We start from the raw sequence: 19,396 nt of genomic DNA, 5'->3' as shown, positions 1-19,396 counted from the left end.
GTTTTGGAACAATGTACTGTAGTATTGTTAATTAAGCACATCAAAGAAAAGCCATTCTTCAAAAACAAATTCTTTCTAAGAACTTTGTATACTTTTGTTTTAATGTATGAATCATGTATAAATATGCTTTAATTACAAAACCATTCTTTTAACTAATTTCTTAAAGAATATTATTTAAATTTACTGGGTAATAGATTAATGGAAAAGAATGATTTTAATTAAAAAAGAAATAATAATAAATTTTGTATTTTGTCATTCAATTGACAATGTCCTGTCATTACCAATGTGTCAAGTGACCTCGCTGATTGAGCTTTGAATTAGATAGAATTGTATCTGTATGGACAGTACATGCTTTGTGATGCAAGTATAATTTGCATTTACTTTATTTTTTACATATTTGAAACCATAGCTTAATTTTTGCATACATATTGCAAACATATCTTTAATTGACAATGTTTCAATATATTTTCAATGTAATATGTCTAAGAATTTATCAAACAGCTTTTGGGATACCTATATTTTTGTGATGCTCCCATACAGCTTTGACCCAGAAACTAGATGGAGCTTTAGAACAAGTTGTGAGAGAATTGATAAAGGAAAGAAAACCAGAAGACATTGATTTATGACACTGAAACTCAATGAGAAGAGTGGGATATTATAAAAGATATTCAAGACAGTGACTCCAAACAATCAGCTGATGAGATAATGTTTTTGTAGAAGACAAGAATAGTGGAACATTGATCTGTCAAGAATGTGATAAAAATGTCTGTAGAAACAGTCATATAATCAAATGTACTGTACCATGTGTGAAGATGAACAGATGGAATTAATTATTTTTAATTACTTTGATGCTTTTTAACCAATTTGTTCAATAAAGAGTTTTAATATTAATTCCCTCTGTTATTTTATTCATATTTAAAAAAATTAAATATTGGAGAATATAAAGTAATATTACATATGGTATAATAGCCACAGCAAGCCCTCTCATAACTCTAAAAAGCATGCTCACCAAAGGGTTAAAACAACAGTGCTCAAAGTTACAAATCTGAAGATCATTTAAACAAAGTCAGAGATGAATTGAGGACCATCTATGACCAGTGCACTTATCCTGTAAATTATGTAATGGTAGATTGTGAGCCAAAATATCTTATAATCTAAGATATATATGGTGTGTGAAAATTTTTCTCTGGCTATGCAGTATGCAATTGCATTTTGGAATATGCTCGGTCAGTCTGTGGGCTGCATGCTTGTGACCAGAGATCGACAGACCACTCTTCAAGAACCACCAAATTAAAATATATTACATATCAAATTAGAAGAGCAGAGAAAAAACAATGATTTTTTAACTGTTTATTTTGGCAAAATAAAGCCTTTCATAGCATGACATACACAAAACTGAATTCTTTTATATACAGATGTCATAATATTTAAAAACAAGTGATACACATGTATTTTACACCTTTTTTTATGGCTAGAAAAGTACATTTAATGTACACATATTGGTGACTGTAATTTAGAACTAACTAGATGATTATAACAACACACACAACGTACTTTATGAGATTATTATATAAGAATGAAGTTTTAATTGTTTACTTTTCAAAATTGTTTTCATATGACAATATACAGTTGAACTTGTCTCTCTCGCATCTCACTGGAACGAGAAAAAAATTCGAGATGGACAGGTTTCAAGATATAGGTTCCTATATAGTAAACAATAATAGGTTTGACTGGAGGTACAATATTTTAATACAATGGCAAGTACTAGGTATAAATAAAAGTTTTTAACATACTTTAACAGAAATAGTTTGTCAATAGTTTCTGATGCCTGACTTTCTTCAACCAATAAGATGCAAGCCAAACTCATAGCCAATCAGAGAAAAGCAACATGAATTGCAAATATGTATTATATTACAAGATGTTTCTGAACTATAATTTATGCTATCAAAATGTAGTCACTGAGTTTTGAATTAGTAATTGACACTTCAGTCCATAATTTGAGATATAGGGGTTTTGGAGAAAATTATTTGATATAAACATGGAAAATATATTAAATTTAGGTTGAAAATGCAGAAGAAAAATAAATTTCAAGATAAACATGCTTGAGATAAACAAGTTCAACTGCAATAATTAAATTTATTGCCATTTATTGTAATATACAGTAATAAAAAGGTTAGTTTATTATAAGACAGTTCCAGCTTACAATGCCACTAAGTTTAAATAAGTCTTTACAAAGAAATTTATTCCTTTCTTCTTTTACTACGATCCCTATCATAATCTCTAGATGAGTCCTCTGTTGGTCTCTTACTAGCTTTTTTGGCTTCTGTTAAGAATTTATCCAAACCAAAAGGATCTTCTTCTTCTTGCTTTTCAAACTGAACAGGCCCATCACGCCTGACAGAATGATCAGTTCCAGAAAAGTCTTTGTCGGGTACAAATCGTGCCGTTTTAATTAATTTGTCAATATCGTCACCATACATGTCTTTATCTTCATTTCGAGGACGGTAAATGCTTTGTCCAACACTTTGATTTCCACGCCAAGGTTTGTCATAAACATTGTAATCATCATCTCCTCCAAATCCACTATCCATTCCCTTACTCTGATTAAATAATCTTTGATCAAATTGCAATTCTCCAGAATTTTGTCTTGTATTAGGTAATCCAAGTGCAATTTTTTCACTGATATCCCTTTCTCGCTGTTTTTCCAATTTTGTTCTTTTATCAGGAGCAGCCCTAGCAATATTTCTCTCTCTTTGTCTCTCTTTATGTCGTTCATAGCGCAATTGTTCTCTCTCTCTTACCTCTTCATCTTTGTCCGAAACTGCTTGAGTGCGAATTCCTGCACGTTCCTCACGAGCTTTCTGTGCTAAATGACGCAGATGTTCTTCTTTTCTTTCTTTTTCCTTCTGTGCCAGTTTTTTCTCAAGTTGGGCCCTCATTTCCACAGCTTCACGTGCCTTTCTGTCAGCTACATATAGAGCTTCTGCTAATTTTGCAAAATTTTCATTTACATGAACTTGTTGTAAACCTCTACCATCTGCAGCTAATCGCTTATCTAACGGTATTGTGTATCCTTTTGCATTTTTCCAATTGGATATACATGGTGGAATACGCCACTCTTGCTGTTCTTTCACTGTTACTTTCCTAGTAGGGGAATGCATGACAGGAGCAGGTGGTGACGGTGGTCCTCTGGGAATTTTTTTGTTTATTTTGAAGCGAGGAGGTTCCATTGGATCCTTTTGAACTTCGACCATTCTTATAATTCTTTGTTTCGCTCCAGAATTATATGCAACACCTTGCTGTGACGGTGTATATCTGATATATTGTGCAGGACCTGGTTTTTCTGCCGCTCTGACAGGCATAGCGGCCGATATTTTGGTGTGAGTTAATTTTTCTAAAGCCATCCGGGTGGCTTCTGTTGTATCTCGTACTTCATCTTCATTGGGCTTTTGAAGTTCAGGATCTTCGTCATTAGTGATTTCAGAAGGCAACATGTCTTGAAATTTATGGTAAACAATTTTGTCTTTACTATGACCCTGACGCACAATTACATCATATTTAATTTTCCCCTGAGCATCTAATTGGACAGGTAACGAATTTGAATTCGTTTTCCCCTTCTTTCTTCCCATTTCCAAAGGATACTGGGCAACAGGAATCTCTGGATAGGCTCCTCCACCACCATAATCCTCGGGATTTCTTGGTACCCAACCTTGTCTCTGGCCATAAGCTGGTAACTTACGTGAAGGAACAATAGCTTGAGAAGGAAAAGGCAGCTTTCTCGACTTCTCCACTTCATCCTCATTGTACACAGCTTGCGTTGGTAACGGTAGTAAAGTAGCTAAAGACGCCATTTTCTTTAGAACAACAAAATTCTCCACTCGGAGAGATGTTTCTAAAACGATTGGCTGTAACGTGTCACGTGACTTGTAAATGCAGCCATCTGCTGGCTGACGTGAATATTCGTAATTTTTCCTTTTAAATTCGATTATTCGAATACATTTTAAATTAGTAGTTTATTTGTAAAACAACTTAACAAACAAAAACAAAATAAATTATCGATTATTTATATTAAAATCCAAAATATAATTTATTAATATTTAGATTTCTTTCAATTGTGTTAACTAAAATTCTAATATATCATTCAATGTTTTAATATTTTATATCGATTTAAAACTATATAATATAGCAGAGTTCTGAAAACTCGACATTCCATAAAACTCATCGTATCGTTCAAAAAAAAAAAAAAAAAAAAAAAAAAATACATGTAATCTAATTTTTATCTCTATAACTGAACACTGGAATCTATTGTCCTTCTCTAGCAACATTTGTTAATAGCATTATTTCTATATGTTAACCAACGAGCTAGAACAGTGGTTCCCAAAGTGGGCGCTACCACCCCCTATGGAGGGTGAATAAATTTAGGAAGCAAAAAACAAAAAACAAAAAAAAAAAAGAGCGGCAGAAGGGCACTAGAAGTACTTGGGTCAGATGATACTTGTAAAGCCTTGTCCCAGATGGTGGCGCCGCCCTGGCGACCAACATCTCAATTAGTACCTGTATTCCCCTCGAAACAAAATGACTCTGCAGGCTAACCTTGTCTTTCCAAATCTTTGTCTCACATGATAATCGAACTCTGCAGGTCATTGCCAAGAAGCTGTCCTTCCACCTACAGCTTCAGCTGACTTTTAAGCGATGTTTTATCTCCAGAGGGTTCGAGGTCGATATTGGAGGCTTCTTCTTCCCTTCGGCAACGTACGAGTTTGACGGCCGGATGGCCGAGCGGTCAAGGTGGCAGCCTACCGCTCTGGGGGACCCGGGATCGAATCCGAACGGGTCGAATAATCCCCAGGAATTTTTCGGGGGTGGTCCGTTCGGATATGTCGGGGCCCCGTCCCTCACCACCCGGTCGCCCCATTGTGGGCCTGGCCGAACCCATAATGGGCTTACTAAAAGAGGCCCTCTTAGTGCCCACAGGGCGGAAAGAGTTTAAAAAAAACGTACGAGTTTAAAAGGAAAGAAGACGAATTTCCAAACCTGCCCACAAGAAAGGGCTATATGCAAGGCAGGGTTATTTACTAGACGTGGAAGTTTTTACCGGTGGATCAAGGACCGGTAATGGCACTGTGTGTGCCTTTTCTGTGTTTTGGAAGGGAAAGAAACTTTCTTTGCCACATGTGTTCTTCACCCAGAGTGCTCGGTCTTCCAGGCTGAGATTCTTGCCATTCTTTTGACAGTTTGTTGGTGCGAGAAAAATCTTGTTGGAAGGGCGATTACATCATCACTGACAGCTCTGCAGTGTGCATGCTCTGAAAAACAAGGACAGTCTTCAACCACTATGCAGGGACATTCTCAACATCATCTCAACTAGTTCCAACGGTTTTTCTATTGCGTGGACCAGAGGGCACTGCTCCATGGAATGAAAGAGCTGGCCAGCTGGCGCCGACTGTCGTGACACCATCTTTGACTATTGTATGCTTCTAGCCTCGAGACTTAATCTTCTTTGTAAGGAAATCTTTGAGATTTGGCAGCACGAGTGAAAATCTATTCCCCCGGATCACATCTTTAAGAGCTTCTTTCCAAGCATCGAGCGGCATCTCCACCAATCGATTGTTTAGTCCAAAATTTTAGGTGACTCAGTTTCTCACGGGACACGGGCAATAAAGCATGTAGCTCTGTCGATTCCATAAGTCAAGTTCAAAGCTGTGCAGTGTTTGTAAAGAAGAGGACGGGGTTCAGCACTATATCTAAGCCTTCCCGATGCTTCATGACATAAGGCAACTTGTAAAACTTAAGTTGCATGCTAAGAATGTGAATTGGCCCTGTGATCCGAGTCTCTTTCTTGAAAACAAAGACAACTACCTACTACTTTTTTATTTTATTTAACTCTTTCCGCCCTGTGGGCAATGTTCCCTCTATTTGTTTTTTTTAGATGAGCGGAACATGTACTTCTCTGAGCAAAAAAAAAAAAAAAAAAAATTTGCTGAGGATATTCTGAGCATATATATATATATATATATATATAATCTTATTTTTTCGTATAAAAATTAAAATAATTAATTATAAAGTAGAGATTAAAATTTATTTTAAAACATACTTCCATACAAAATATTATCTTTTGTCAATAATTTAATGTATTTAATCGAAATATACGTAGCAATAATCATGTTGCAGACAGAGTGAGAAATAAGTAAACAACAATTCAAATCAGTGTGCATGCTCGCCTGCGCGGCACATAAATTCTCGTGCGCGGCAACAATTTGAGCAGTGCGCGGCCACGCAGCTTAGAGGGAACATTGCCTGTGAGCACTAAGAGAATCTCTTTTAGCACGCTCATTATGGGTTGGGCTAGGCCCACAATGAGGCGGCTGGGTGGTGAGGGGACCGACATATTCGGTCGGGCCACCCAACTACCTACTACTAAAAACCCTTATCAAGCGGTATTTTGAAAGGACTTGCATCCAGTAAGTAGCTTTAATGTAGCACAATGTTGTCATACGCGTTTAGTGATTGTTTTGTGTCTTCTGTCATGTTCACGTGCGATGTACCAACTGTTAAGTTTGTTCTGCCTGCTAGTTCATGATTCGACATGGTTCACGACCCAAGTTCTGTAAGTCGTTTGTTTGCCATAAGAACGTGGCATTACACCTGGCCGTTTTTATTTTAATTTCGGAATCTTGCCATTTATAAGCCAAAAGGCCACTCTGTACTTTACCCGACTGTGCCCCGCGGTGTCGGGAAAGGAATAAACATTATTTGTGTGAGTGCCTTCGCGTGATATTCGTCTCCGTAAGTCAGTTTTTAACACGTATCATTCTACCGCCTATTCTACATGCCTTGCGTGTAAACGTGCGCTTCGGTGCCCGGGTGGGGCGAGCCCGATCCCCTAAAACCATATAAGATCAAGTACTCCACGAACGGTAAAGTGGGCTACTCGAACTTGGCAGAATCGCGTGAGCTAAATTGTTAAACGCGATGGTTTTCTGGCATCCCGTTAACCGAAAAATGCTAGTTTAACTTTTTCTTAAAACTTTGCGATAATCTTAACAGCGTTGAAATAACGAAACAGGCTGAGTCGATAACACTTGTCTAATTTAGGTTGGCCGGCCAAATCATTTTGTTTCGAGGGGATGCAGTTACTAGTTGAGTTGTTGGTCGCCAGGGCGGCGCTAGTATCTGGGACAAGGATTCACAAGAACCAATAGGGATACTGGTCTCTCAGCTACTAATAGCTCTAATACTATGAAATAGCGCTCAGATACTACCGATAGCGCTATCGGCACTATCGATGTTTTAAAAACATTATTACTATCGATAGTCCAATTTTATATCGTACTTTTCACATGAAAACAATATTTAATTTTTATCATCGTGTTTTAAAATTAGAATGTATTAAAATGAATGTATTAAAATAAAATAAAATGTATTAAATTAAAATGTATTTAAAAATTTTAATATTGTTACCTTTGAGTAAAGTGCTATTCTAAGTTTAACCGTTAGCCTAAGTTCTCAGTACTGTCAAGGAAAACAATATTTCTGTTATCTTTAAATTGTAGAATGCCCACCAGAAAATATATATATATACAGGGTGACAATAATTAACCCGTACAAGTTTTTTGTATCATAAATTTATTAAAGAAATGAAAATTAGCAAAACAACAGCATATAACAGTGACAATACTTTACGTATTAATCAGATATTCAGCCAGTTTTAAAGTGGCCTCCTTTTGCTTTGATGCAGAGCCCCAAACGCATTTTGAAATTCTCAGCGATGGGCCGCGCTCTTTTGGAGACAGTTTGTCTCACTCCCAGCGCAAGGATTGCTTCAGCGACTCCAAACTTTCATGGCGCATAGAACAGGCCCTGGCCTCCAAAATGGACCACACACTGTAGTCCATTGGGTTCAGATTCGGCAAGTACGGTGGCCATTCCGCAGACGAGATGAAATCGGAAAAATGAGCCTTGCACACTCCTGAGTCTTCTTCGCCCTGTGTGTCGGCGCCGAGTCCTGCTGAAACGTCCATTTCGCACTGCCAAAATGCTGCTGAGCCCACAGAAGTACCACAACCTCGAGAATGTCACGGTGGTACACATCTTGATTGATTTTGGCCCCTTGATCGACGAAAACAAGGGGTGTCTTGCCGCTCGCACAAATTCCGCCCCAAACCATGACTGACATTGGATTTTGTGATGTTCGATGACGGCTGAGCGTCCAGGAGTCCCCGCGAACCAGTTCCTGTCGTTTTGATGGTTGTACAGAGAAAAGCTTGTCGTCTGTGAAGAGAATGCACTCCCATTGTCGACCTGCGGCCCGACGCTTGAGTTAACGGGAACTTTGGAGTCTCACGCACTTGTTTTCATCGATGAGGAGCTGAATCTTTTGGAACTTGTAGGGCTTGAGTACGACGAGTTCCTTTTTCGCCATTAACCGCACCGATTCGCGATTGATTCTGATCTCACGAGCAATTTTTCTCATGGAGACCTTCGCATGTCAGTCAACTCGCTTTGTGATGATCTTGCGGTTCCTAGACGTGTTGACAGTGCGCTTTCTTCCACGTCCGGGACGGTCACCATTGTGGCCAAGCTCCTTGAATCGCCGAACTGCATCTGAGACTGTCATTTTTGGAACACAGAGTAGACGAACAATTTCACATTGATGCTTTCCTTGCCGGAATAACTCCAAAATTGCACAACATTTGTTCGACACCATTAAAAAAAAATAAAGAACTAACCCTTATTACATCGAAAGTATATCTACACGGGCAGGAAATCATGGAGAATTAAACAATATTATGTAAATTGGTGACAGTAAAAAAGTTCAGGTGCAGCATTGCTACAAACTTTGTACGGGTTAATTATTGTCACCCTGTATATATATATATATATATATATATATCTGGGAGTATTTCCAAATTGATAAGAAATGCAAACAACTTGCGAAATGTATTTTATGCAAAACAAGTAAAACGGCAAAGCCGTATTTGGGACAAGACTATGTCTCGGAGACTCACTACTAAGCGGGATCACTTTGACGCTCAAGTCGGGCGTCGTTCTCATACTCCAATCTTCTTTGGTATCGCTAGTTTTGAGCGCGATCGTTCAAACTTCGCCGGCCTCGGCTACGGCCACGACCACGAGGCCATCAATGATGCATTTTCGGTGAAATTAACATATCCAATGTCGAAATTTCTTTCTGTTGCCTGTCGCCCCGGGTTGAATTGGCCGCGTTTCTTTATGCAGCGAGAATGTAGCGAAAATGACGTCACGAGCAGCTACCGCTACACGTCGCTGCATCATAGTTTAGAATAGAGTACCTAGATATCATAGTAGCGACATACGAGTCATCGCCGCCATGTTCTGTCAACTGTCATCACGTGGTCTATGGGTTTACATTAAGAAATGACGATTTTTTTTAGTTTAATGAGCTTTATTAAACTAAAAAAATCGTCATTTCTTAATGTAAACCCATAGACCACGTGATGACAGTTGACAGAACATGGCGGCGATGACTCGTATGTCGCTACTATGATATCTAGGTACTCTAGAAACGCTTTTCGCTCAAGCAAAACATGGACGCCGTAATATATTCTCTGATTTCGATTACAACCGAAAGTAGTGTTTTAGCTAAAGAATTACAACATAACAAAAAAAGAAAGTATGAAGAATTGAGCCTTGCTCTTTCCAAAAAAATGAACAGAACAAAGAGGCAGAAAATAGATAATTATAATTACGTAGAAGACATAGCATTTTCATATCCTTTGGATGACTTTCAGAGTCATTTTAGACTTTCAAGAAATTCTACATTTTTTACTTTAAATACTTTTTCTAATAGGAAATAAAATGCTATAATTTATAAAATAGCCTATTTAGTTTTGCATGTGTTATTCTGTAAGATTTTGTGAAAATTAAGTTTTTTAAATGAATCAAAGTTTGATATTCGTTAAGTTAATAGAATTATAATTACATTTAAGTTTTGGAAATTAGTTAATAATATAGTTTTTCTTGTCAGCATAGTACAATGATACTGTACTTTGTTTAGTTAACATTCGTAAATTAAGTTAGTCTACTGTATGCACTCTAATATTAATTACATGTTTCTGCCTGCTATTTTTCTTGTTCATTAAAACTTATCGTCTATAATGTTTATTTTTATAGGAAGTTATAAAGTTGATAAATACAACAAGGAGTGAGAAAAAGATAGGTCGACCTTGTATTTCCACAAACAAAGACGTTTTGTTAAGTATATGGACACTTGCCAATCAAGAGTCTTTCAGAGGCATTTCTGATAGATTTGGTTTAAACAAAGGTCATGCTTTTAGGAGTTTTATGAATTTCTGCAATAAAATGTGTTCCAGGTTGAGTAATTTTATTAAGTGTCTATCAAACAATTTGGACGACACCGTACACAAGTTTGAGCAATTACGGAAGATTCCATTGCCAGGTATAATTGGATGTGTTGGTGAAACACATATACAGTATTTATAAAGGCACCTAAAAAAGATAGCCAAAGTTATTTTAACAGAAAAGGAAGACATTCAATTTTGTTACAAATAATTTATGATGCAGAAATGCAGATAATTGATGCTTTTGTTGGATGGCCTGGTAGTTCCAATGACTCTCGGGTGTGGAAACAAAGTCCAATAAACAATTTATTACTGCAGGAACCAACAAAATATGTAGGAAACAATTATTATTTATTAGGTGATTCTGCATATCCTTTAGATACGTTTTTATTGGTACCATTTAAGGATTATGGTAGTCTCACTGTAAAACAAAAAACTTATAAAAAACACAGTTCTGTCAGAGTAGTTGTGGAACAAATTATAGGACTTTTGAAAGGACGTTTCCGCAGACTTAAATATTTAGACATGGAAAATATTTCGGCCATCTCTGCTTATGATTTGGGCACTTAATACTCTGTGCCAAACTTCAACTCCTGACATGTACTGTACAGTACTCCTTAATACCTCTAAGCTGGCAGTACGATTTTATAAACAAGACATAGTCTTGTCCAAAATGTATAAAACATTAGGAAACACATCGAATTTAAGGATCATATAAAACGTTTACATCCTGTTGAATTTAGAAAAAATTTATTAGCAATAGTGACTCGATTCAACATCTAAAGCTCGAGATTTAGAAAACTCATAATCGAAGTGGCCACTGACACGACAAGAAAAAGTAAATCAGTATTTCATCAGCGATCGAGATGTTTTCGATATCAATAGCAAAGGGGCAACGAATATAAATAAAATATTGGCAATATTCATTGCATGTGATTCATGACCGTATTCTATTGGTCAAGATAAGGAGTTGTGCAATTTATACACGAATTAGAACCAAGATATAAACTACTCTCATCAAAATATATCAGCAACATGCTTGTACAGCACTTAACTTATACAAAGAATGTAAAGAAAAATTGAAAGTTATGATTGGCAAAGTGAAACATGTATTCATAACAGATTTGTGGACTTCTATAATTAATCAGTCATATTTAACTGTAACATGCCGTTTTATTTTTAATGATATATTTACATCGTGTATACTTAAAACGCCGATAGTGTCTACTGCTCATACATCTGAGAATACTGTATAACAAATATGTTGAATATGATATTTTAAACGCTCTCTGAAAGATAAAAGCGTATGTATAACTATGGATAATGCAAACAACATGTTATGTGCATGCAACATATTAAAAATCGGGAATATTGTTTGTCCACAGCTTAAACCTCGTTGTTTAGGATACTCTAGTAGGAGATGAAGAACTGATAAGAAAATAAAAAAAAAAATGTAAAGAAATTGTAACGCACTTCAAAACCGTAATCAAAGCTTCTGATAAAGTTCAAAATACCCAAACCGAACAAGGAAAAACGCCTAAAAAGTAACTCAGTAAATAGTAAGTCGTTGGAACATTTATTTAAATATGAGGGGCGCTTTGTGTCGTTCGCCAGTGTTGGTCCTCTCTCTCCCCTCCTTCAAAGTCGTCCATATCAGTTGGAAAACGTCAAAGATCTAGCGAACTAGTTTTAAAATCTCAACGACTCGAATTTTTTTCCCCTCTCTATCGGGCTCGTCTACTAATGTACCTCAAAATTTAATTTCATTTTTAGAGGAACGATTCGACACCATTCTAACTAAACTTGAGGATTTCGCTACCAAATTTGAACGGCTGACAAATTTGCATAAAGACTTCCAACATCATCTTATTAATGTGGAGAAGAAGGTGGAGAAATTAATTAATTCAAATGTGTTTTCTACTGTTCGGACTTCTTATTTTTCATATCTCTTGGACTCATCATTTTTACCAGCGTCAGCGAAATAATATTGTTATCGCCGGATTGGAGGGCGATTCATCGGAGGTTCTGACTTTGACTTCTGATATTTTATCATCTGTTAAAAGACTCAATGATGACTCTATTTCGGCGAAAGCTCTTAATAAAATTTCTAAAAATAATGTGGTGGTGGGTGAGATTGACGTTGTTCCCGGTAAAAAATAAAAAACTGATTTACAGGAATATTCTTAATATTCGAAAGAAAGATAAATGCTCCGGGGTCAGGATTTTTGATGATTTATATTGGAGATCGAGAATTCGGAAAAGGAGTCTTGTTCCTTTTTTTAGAGAGGCTAAGGAGAAAAGTAAACCTGTGTGTCATGAGAGCTGACTGTTTAACAATTGATGGAGATAAGATTACGTTTGATTTATTGAATAATAAGTTGATGAAGATTGAATCGTTTTTTAGTACCAGGAAAGTTGGTGGCTCGTCAAATGGAAGAAAATTAAAAACTTTGCCTGTTACTCTTTGCTCAGAAGATTTTTTTACATTAAAAGTTTTATCGTGAAATAGCCAAGGTTTATTATACACTAATTTTTCTGACACGAGTTTTATTGATTTTGTTTTTTCATATCATTTTATTTGTATAACTGAAACATGGATGATATCTTCCATTAAAAATCCTTCTTTCAACGCTGGACTCCCTATTTTGGTTTACTGAATTTTTGGCACATAAATCCGAGGGACCTGGAAGACCTTTTTTTTTTTTTTTTTTTTTTAAACTCTCTCCGCCCTGTGGGCACTAAGAGGGCCTCTTTTAGAAGGCCCATTATGGGTTCGGCCAGGCCCACAATGGGGCGATCGGGTGGTGAGGGACGGGGCCCGACATATCCGAACGGACCACCCCCCGAAAAATTCCTGGGGATTTTCGACCCGTTCAGATTCGATCCCGCGTCTCCCAGAGCGGTAGGCTGCCACCTTGACCGCTCGGCCATCCGGCCGTCAAGGACCTGGAAGACCATCAGGTGGTTTGTCGTCAAGTCTCTCGGATACTCGGTAAGTTGGAAATTTGTTATCTTTCAGATAATTTTATTATCGTTAAACTTATTTTTGATAAATCTTTGTTTAATGATCATTCTAGACTTTTAATTGTGTTGATTTATATTTCTATAGACAGACATGAATCATTGATTATCTTGATAGATTAATCTTTGATCTTAAGGATGATATTCTGTTTCTTGGTGATGCTAATGCCAGAATTGTTTCTGAAATAGATACATTATATACAGGTCCTAATTTAAATTTCTATAATATTAGAGATTCCATGGATGTGATCTTTAATAATAGGGGGTAGGAATTTTTTAACTTTGTTAAATCTTTTGGCTTGATTCTTTTAATGGTCGTTTGCTACCGATTTTCCTGCCAATTTTACGTTTATTTCCGCTCTGGGTGTATCAGTTATTGATTTAATTGCTATAAACTCGGAATTTGTTGATAATTTAATGGATTTTAATGTTCTGAATAAATTTGATTTCGACCATCTCCCACTTTCTATTGCTTTCCGGTTTGATTCTCATCCTCTCACTAAGAAATCGCCTTACTGAAATTTGTCATTATTTGTGAAGACCTTTATGTTTGGATAAGTATTTCTTTAACGTTACTAAGAGATACGAAGATTTTAAAAGAGGATTCTTCTTGGATTCTTTATCCTTTTATTCGTCTTTGTTGACGTGATTCTTGAATCCGCGGTTCAAAGTGGTATGTTTGTCAAATATGATTGTTCAAGAAAATTTATGAAGTTTTGGTTTGATGCTGAATGTTTACGACTAAAGAGAGATAAAAATCGAACTCTACGATCTTTTAGGCGATTAAGATTTAAGCAACAGTTCTAACTATTCTAACTTAAAAGAAAAAATTTGTCTTAATATGTGCATTTGATAATAATTTATTTATGATTAAATGAAATAAAATTAGAATTCTATTAATAAATCTAATTTTCTTTATTTTGATCTTTAAAGCCACATATGCGAGGTCGTCTTATACGCGAGTAAATACGGTATTTTATGTATAATGTTTATTCAAAGAAAATTATACAATATACATTGTTAAAAAGCGTGAATCACCATCATCTTTTCTTCTAGCACGGAATGAACCAACCTGGAATGCGAATTCGATTTGCAGAAAACAATAAAATTACAGATAATAGCATGATGGAGCATGCGCACTATCCAGGACTTTCACTCGTTATGCGAAACGTTGCTCGTTAAGCGAGTCATTTAAAAAAAATGATTTGCTCGTTATGTGAGGTTTCACTGTAAATAATTTAGACTACTGGAAGAAAAGAACCGGCCCGGAGCGAGCCTAGAACCCACTCACTCCTACTTACCGTGCAGTTGCGTTACCCGGTTAATATTAACTATATTTAGTTTGACGTTGCATTAATACGCGAAACTCGCAACCCCGACGGCGACCGATGAATCTTTCCGTAAGGTGAAATAATATTGGGCGAAATAAATGGAAATCCTAAGAATTTGATTGATTTCATGCGATTAATATCTTTTTCGGCCGAAAACGGACGATAAAGATATTTATCAGCGTATTCAAACGTATTTCGGGCAATTTTCGGAGATTGTCAAGCTTCGAGACTAAAATTTCAAATGATCGTCTTTTACCTCTCCACGGTGGCCATTCTGCACCATGTAAATGCAGAAGATAATTTATTTATCAAATTCCAAACACAATAAAATGATTGAAGCAAAATTTAAAAAAAAATTATAAATTAATTTAAAAAAAAATAAAATTGATATTTTAATTCGAATTTCTACGTAATTCGAACATTGTTGACGCGTCTTTTAACGTTTGTTCGAAATTCGTCACGCATGACGATTCGCAGTTCGATTGTGTTTCTTGTTGTGGTCGGACGTGCTTTTGTTGTGCTCTTCGATTGCGTGCTGTTTTTTGCGGTTTAAAGACTTTTACAGAGAAGATTAAAGATTTTTCAGGTAAGTCTTAGTCCATATTGACTTTAGACATAAGAATTTATTTAATATTACTTGAAGGATCGGTTCCAGAAGACATCTCGGCACATCGTTCGATGGTCGGCCGTTTGCGCTTCGGATTCGAATCTTTTAGATTTGAAAAGGCATTTTGTTCTTCTCGGAAGAATTTAAGCATTAATTTAAGCTTTTGTTTTCACCGGACTAATTGCAATTTTTTTTTTTTTTTTTACAGAATGGCGTCGTTGGTGCGGCTTTGGAGGAGGTTCCGGCGGAGGCAGACGGTGGCACCGGAGGGAGGGGGTTCCTCGGACGACGCGGAACGAGTCTGTCGTTCCGTGCCGTTGGAGGAGCGGGGGCTCGACGAGCGAGAGGCAACGGGTGAAGAAGGCCTTCCCCAAGTGCGCGTGGCGTGGCATCCTCCCGGAGTCGGGATGATGCGACGCTACACCCTGGGTCCAGTGCACTTGGCGAAGGTCTTCGGGGGTCATCCGGCCACAGACCTTGCTGTGGTGGATGTAGAGAATGACAGCTCGTCCGAGTTGACATTTTCTGGTTTGTCGCGTTCTGCCCGTTCGTCCGCGACGGCGACGCCACCGCCTTGCCGAAGCCAGAACGGGGAGGAATCGGAGGAGAGAGCCGCCGAAGTTGAGGGACCGTGCTGTCCGTGGTTTCGTTGCTGCGGACGGCTGCGGTTCCCTTGGCCTAGGCGGTGATCTTCTTCGATTTCCTCTTCTTCACCCGGATGCGACTTTCTTACCGGATTCGACACTTTTCACCCGGACTCGACACCTTTTCCCGGACGTGACTTTTCTTACTCGGTCGTGACCCACGGACTTGTCTCCCGAACGTGACACTCGGGAGACAAGTCCGACAACAACGGATATGACTCCCGATTGTGACCACCCGGACCTGACACTTCTACTCACCGGATTCGACATTCGGCCGACCTTTCTTCCCAAACAGCTGTTATGAGGATTGAGCTTCCGGTTAGGGTAGGTTAGATTAGGCTAGGCTAGGCCAGGTCGGGTTTGTCGCTCTTCTCATAACACTGTTCGGGAAGAAAGACTGTCTGATAAAGGTAATAATATTAACCTTAGGTAATAAATGAATGAACCTTCTCGTTTTCTCACTGCCTTTGTGTTTTCTAGGAACATTTGGGAGGGAGAAGAATCTCCCTCCCCAACTTTACCACCAAGAGGACCAAGTGGACACGTGAATATTTTCCGAAATCTCCGATCGTAAGAACTCTTTCGTTTCATTTTTTAACACATCTTATTTTCGTATTGTAATTTACTGTTTCTTTGTTTATAGACATGCCGAAGATGTTCTTCGATTACACACACACACACACACACACACACACGCACGGACATAACATCACTGTACACGAAGATATACACCGTTTAACCTTTACTCGAATTCTCGCACTCACGCACTTACACGCCAAGCGCCTCGTTCTGTGTAATTCCACACAATGAAACAACCCGAACACTCGCTTCCCACAAATCCAACCCCTGGGTCCTCGTCCCGGGAAGTGGAAACGCCAATTTTAAAGATTAAGAGACTTTAAATTGGCGGCCGAAGGGGCTCTGGTAATTACACATCTTGCACGGATTAAACAGAATTTCACACATTAGCATCAATAATCGTTTTATAGAAGGACAGACTAACGGATGGACGATAGTACGAAATTTTAGGTTTACAATTTTCTAAATTACAGCTTAATCTAAATAAACAAAGAGATGCGCACTAACGTTATTAATTTAACTATTCATATTTAAATAAATTATTATATACACATACGTATGTATTATATTTGTATATTAAATAAGACAAATTTCATTTTAATTTGTAACTTGTATTTCATGGCTGCGCATTAAATATAACTTTAAGCAAAGTCTCGTATTATCCGCGTGATTTGAACAGAATTAAAATAAATATAAATCAAATATTTGTATTTTGACGAATAAAATGTTTTATTAAACTAAAACAATCGCCATTTTTCGACGTAAACCCATAGACCACGTGATGACAGTCGACAGAACATGGCGACGATGACTGGTATGTCGCTACTCTCATATCTTGGTACTCTAATCCAAACCAGGTCCCACGGAACGGTTGATGCGGACATTTGTCTCACGGACAAATGCCGAACAGTTCGACGGTCGGATGACCGAGCGGTCGAGGTGGCAGTCTACGCTGTGCGGAACCCGGTATCTAGTCCGGACGCGTCGAAAGATTTCCAGGAGTTTTTCGGGTGGCGAGGGACGGGGCTATTGAATACAGTAGTAAAAAAATTTTGGATTTTGTTTTAGTGTAAATAGAAATGTATTCTTCTGTTTCAAGTCGAATATTCGAATAATTAAGCTTTACATTTATAAACCTATATGTTGAATTTGATTTAAAAGAAAAAAATAATAATAATTGTACACTCGTGCCAAATCACTGAGAACTTATTTAAGTAGTTTTACATATATAAGTTTCTATATGTAGAGATAAGGTTTTTCGGTATTTTTAATATCCATTGCAAGAATATTAGCAGAACTTTTTACTGAGTATTTAAGACTAAGTAAAATACATCAGGACTGAAGCAATACTATGGTGTTGCACTTATCTAAAAAAAAAAAAAAAAAAAAAAAAAAAAAAAAAAAAAAGAAAGAGAAAACTATAGGCCTATCAGCTTACTATCAACATTTCACAAAATTTTTACCAAAATAATATACAATAGAATAAAAACAATATTAGAAGAGAACAGATAGAATTTAGAGTAAATTATAGTACTCTAGATCAGCGGTCTGCATCCTTTCTGACCTCACGGACCACTAAATTCACAATTTTTAATCCTGCGGACCACTATCACGAATTTTTTTAAACGATACAAAATCTGTAGTATAATGCAGTGGTTCTCAATCCGTGGTCCGCGGAACACGGGTGCTCCGTGAAGTTACTTCAAGTGTTCCGCGAAAAACAAATATAGAATTAAAAATTATTGCAAAAGAAAAATCAATACAATGTAACAATTTTTGTATGGGAATGTAATTAGCAAACGCCAATGTCGTCATCTACTAGACCGAGTGCGCTTGATTTCAAAAAGGTTTGACACCCCTGCTTTAAAGCTGATGTATTGTAAGTGTTCCGCGGAAAAAATTGTGAAAGTTTAGTGTTCCCCGACTTCAAAAAGATTGAGAACCATGGTATAATGATCATAGAAGTTGAATTTTACTACATTAATATGAAACTCGCTTGTTTAATTATAACAAATTAATACAAGTCTAAAGTTCGTCGCTGCTTGTTTGAAATAAGTTTATGGATTATTAACACTTTTCCACCAAGGACGACAATCGTACTCACAATATTATTTATTGTTCATTATTTATTGATAACAGTCGCTTCGTATTCGGTTTTAGATTCGAATAAAAACCCTCAATGAGTGAAAAAAACAATTAAGCATTTTGCATTTCTTTCTTAATACTTTGCGTAACCTTGAGTTGATCGATGTCCAAATTTGTCCGGGGACCACCCAAATTTTCTCGCGGACCATTAACCGGTGGTCCGTGGACCATTTGTTAATGGTCCACGGACCACCGGTTGCCGACCGCTGCTCTACATCATATCTGTACAGTCCAACAGATTGCTTTCTTTACCTAAATAAGAATATCAGTTACAAGAATTGTGAAATACGTTCTAACTAACTGAGATTTGTGTTATATACTTTTTCAATAACAATGCAGATGACTTTTCCCCGGATTAGCTGTTTAAGCCAGCAACTTTCAGTAGCCACTTAGCTACTGAAAGTTGTTGGCTTAACTGTCCGCGGCATGGCTTGACTGTTCGGCCATTCAAACTGTCGGTGGTAGAAATATACGGCGTCAATGTTCCCGAAGGCAAAAATGGCGGCGGCAAGATTGCGACATCAAAATGACATATTGGGGAAGACCTTCGTCCAGCAGTGGACATAATACAGCTGAATAAGAAGAAGATCGGTAATTAAGTTACTTTTTCTCAAAAAGTAGATACGTAAGATTTTTTGTGTCAGAAACAATAAAATAATATTTTATAATACAGTAATAATTATTTTTATATATTATTTTCTTTCATAAGAGTAATGAAGAATCAAAAAA

At 37.1% G+C, this 19,396-nt stretch overlaps 1 protein-coding gene and 1 long non-coding RNA gene across 2 annotated transcripts; one reads left to right on the top strand and one right to left on the bottom strand.

Moving 5' to 3' along the window:
* Positions 1-1,335: 1,335 nt before the first annotated feature.
* On the bottom strand, positions 1,336-3,901 carry Bx42 (Puff-specific protein Bx42). Its single transcript, XM_067274480.1, has 2 exons — positions 1,794-3,901; positions 1,336-1,703 (listed from the first exon to the last, which is right to left on the bottom strand). The coding sequence occupies exon 1, from the start codon at positions 3,849-3,851 to the stop codon at positions 2,241-2,243; it is 1,611 nt and encodes a 536-aa protein (XP_067130581.1). The 5' UTR covers positions 3,852-3,901; the 3' UTR covers positions 1,336-1,703; positions 1,794-2,240.
* An 11,238-nt stretch (positions 3,902-15,139) lies between these two features.
* Positions 15,140-16,769, top strand: LOC136978644 (uncharacterized). The gene is made up of 3 exons (XR_010881256.1): positions 15,140-15,278; positions 15,508-16,513; positions 16,587-16,769. It is a non-coding gene; the product is annotated as an uncharacterized lncRNA (long non-coding RNA).
* The last annotated feature ends 2,627 nt before the right edge of the window (positions 16,770-19,396 follow it).

Source organism: Centruroides vittatus, unplaced genomic scaffold, assembly GCF_030686945.1.
Source record: "Centruroides vittatus isolate TY-2023 unplaced genomic scaffold, ASM3068694v2 contig_549, whole genome shotgun sequence".
Classification (NCBI taxonomy): domain Eukaryota; kingdom Metazoa; phylum Arthropoda; class Arachnida; order Scorpiones; family Buthidae; genus Centruroides; species Centruroides vittatus.
The sequence above is the reverse complement of the archived record's forward strand: the minus strand, read 5'-3'. Positions and strand labels throughout refer to the sequence as shown.

Excerpts from the sequence above, each read along its gene's own strand:
- Bx42 (XM_067274480.1), bottom strand. The coding sequence starts at position 3,851 with ATGGCGTCTTTAGCTACTTTACTACCGTTACCAACGCAAGCTGTGTAC.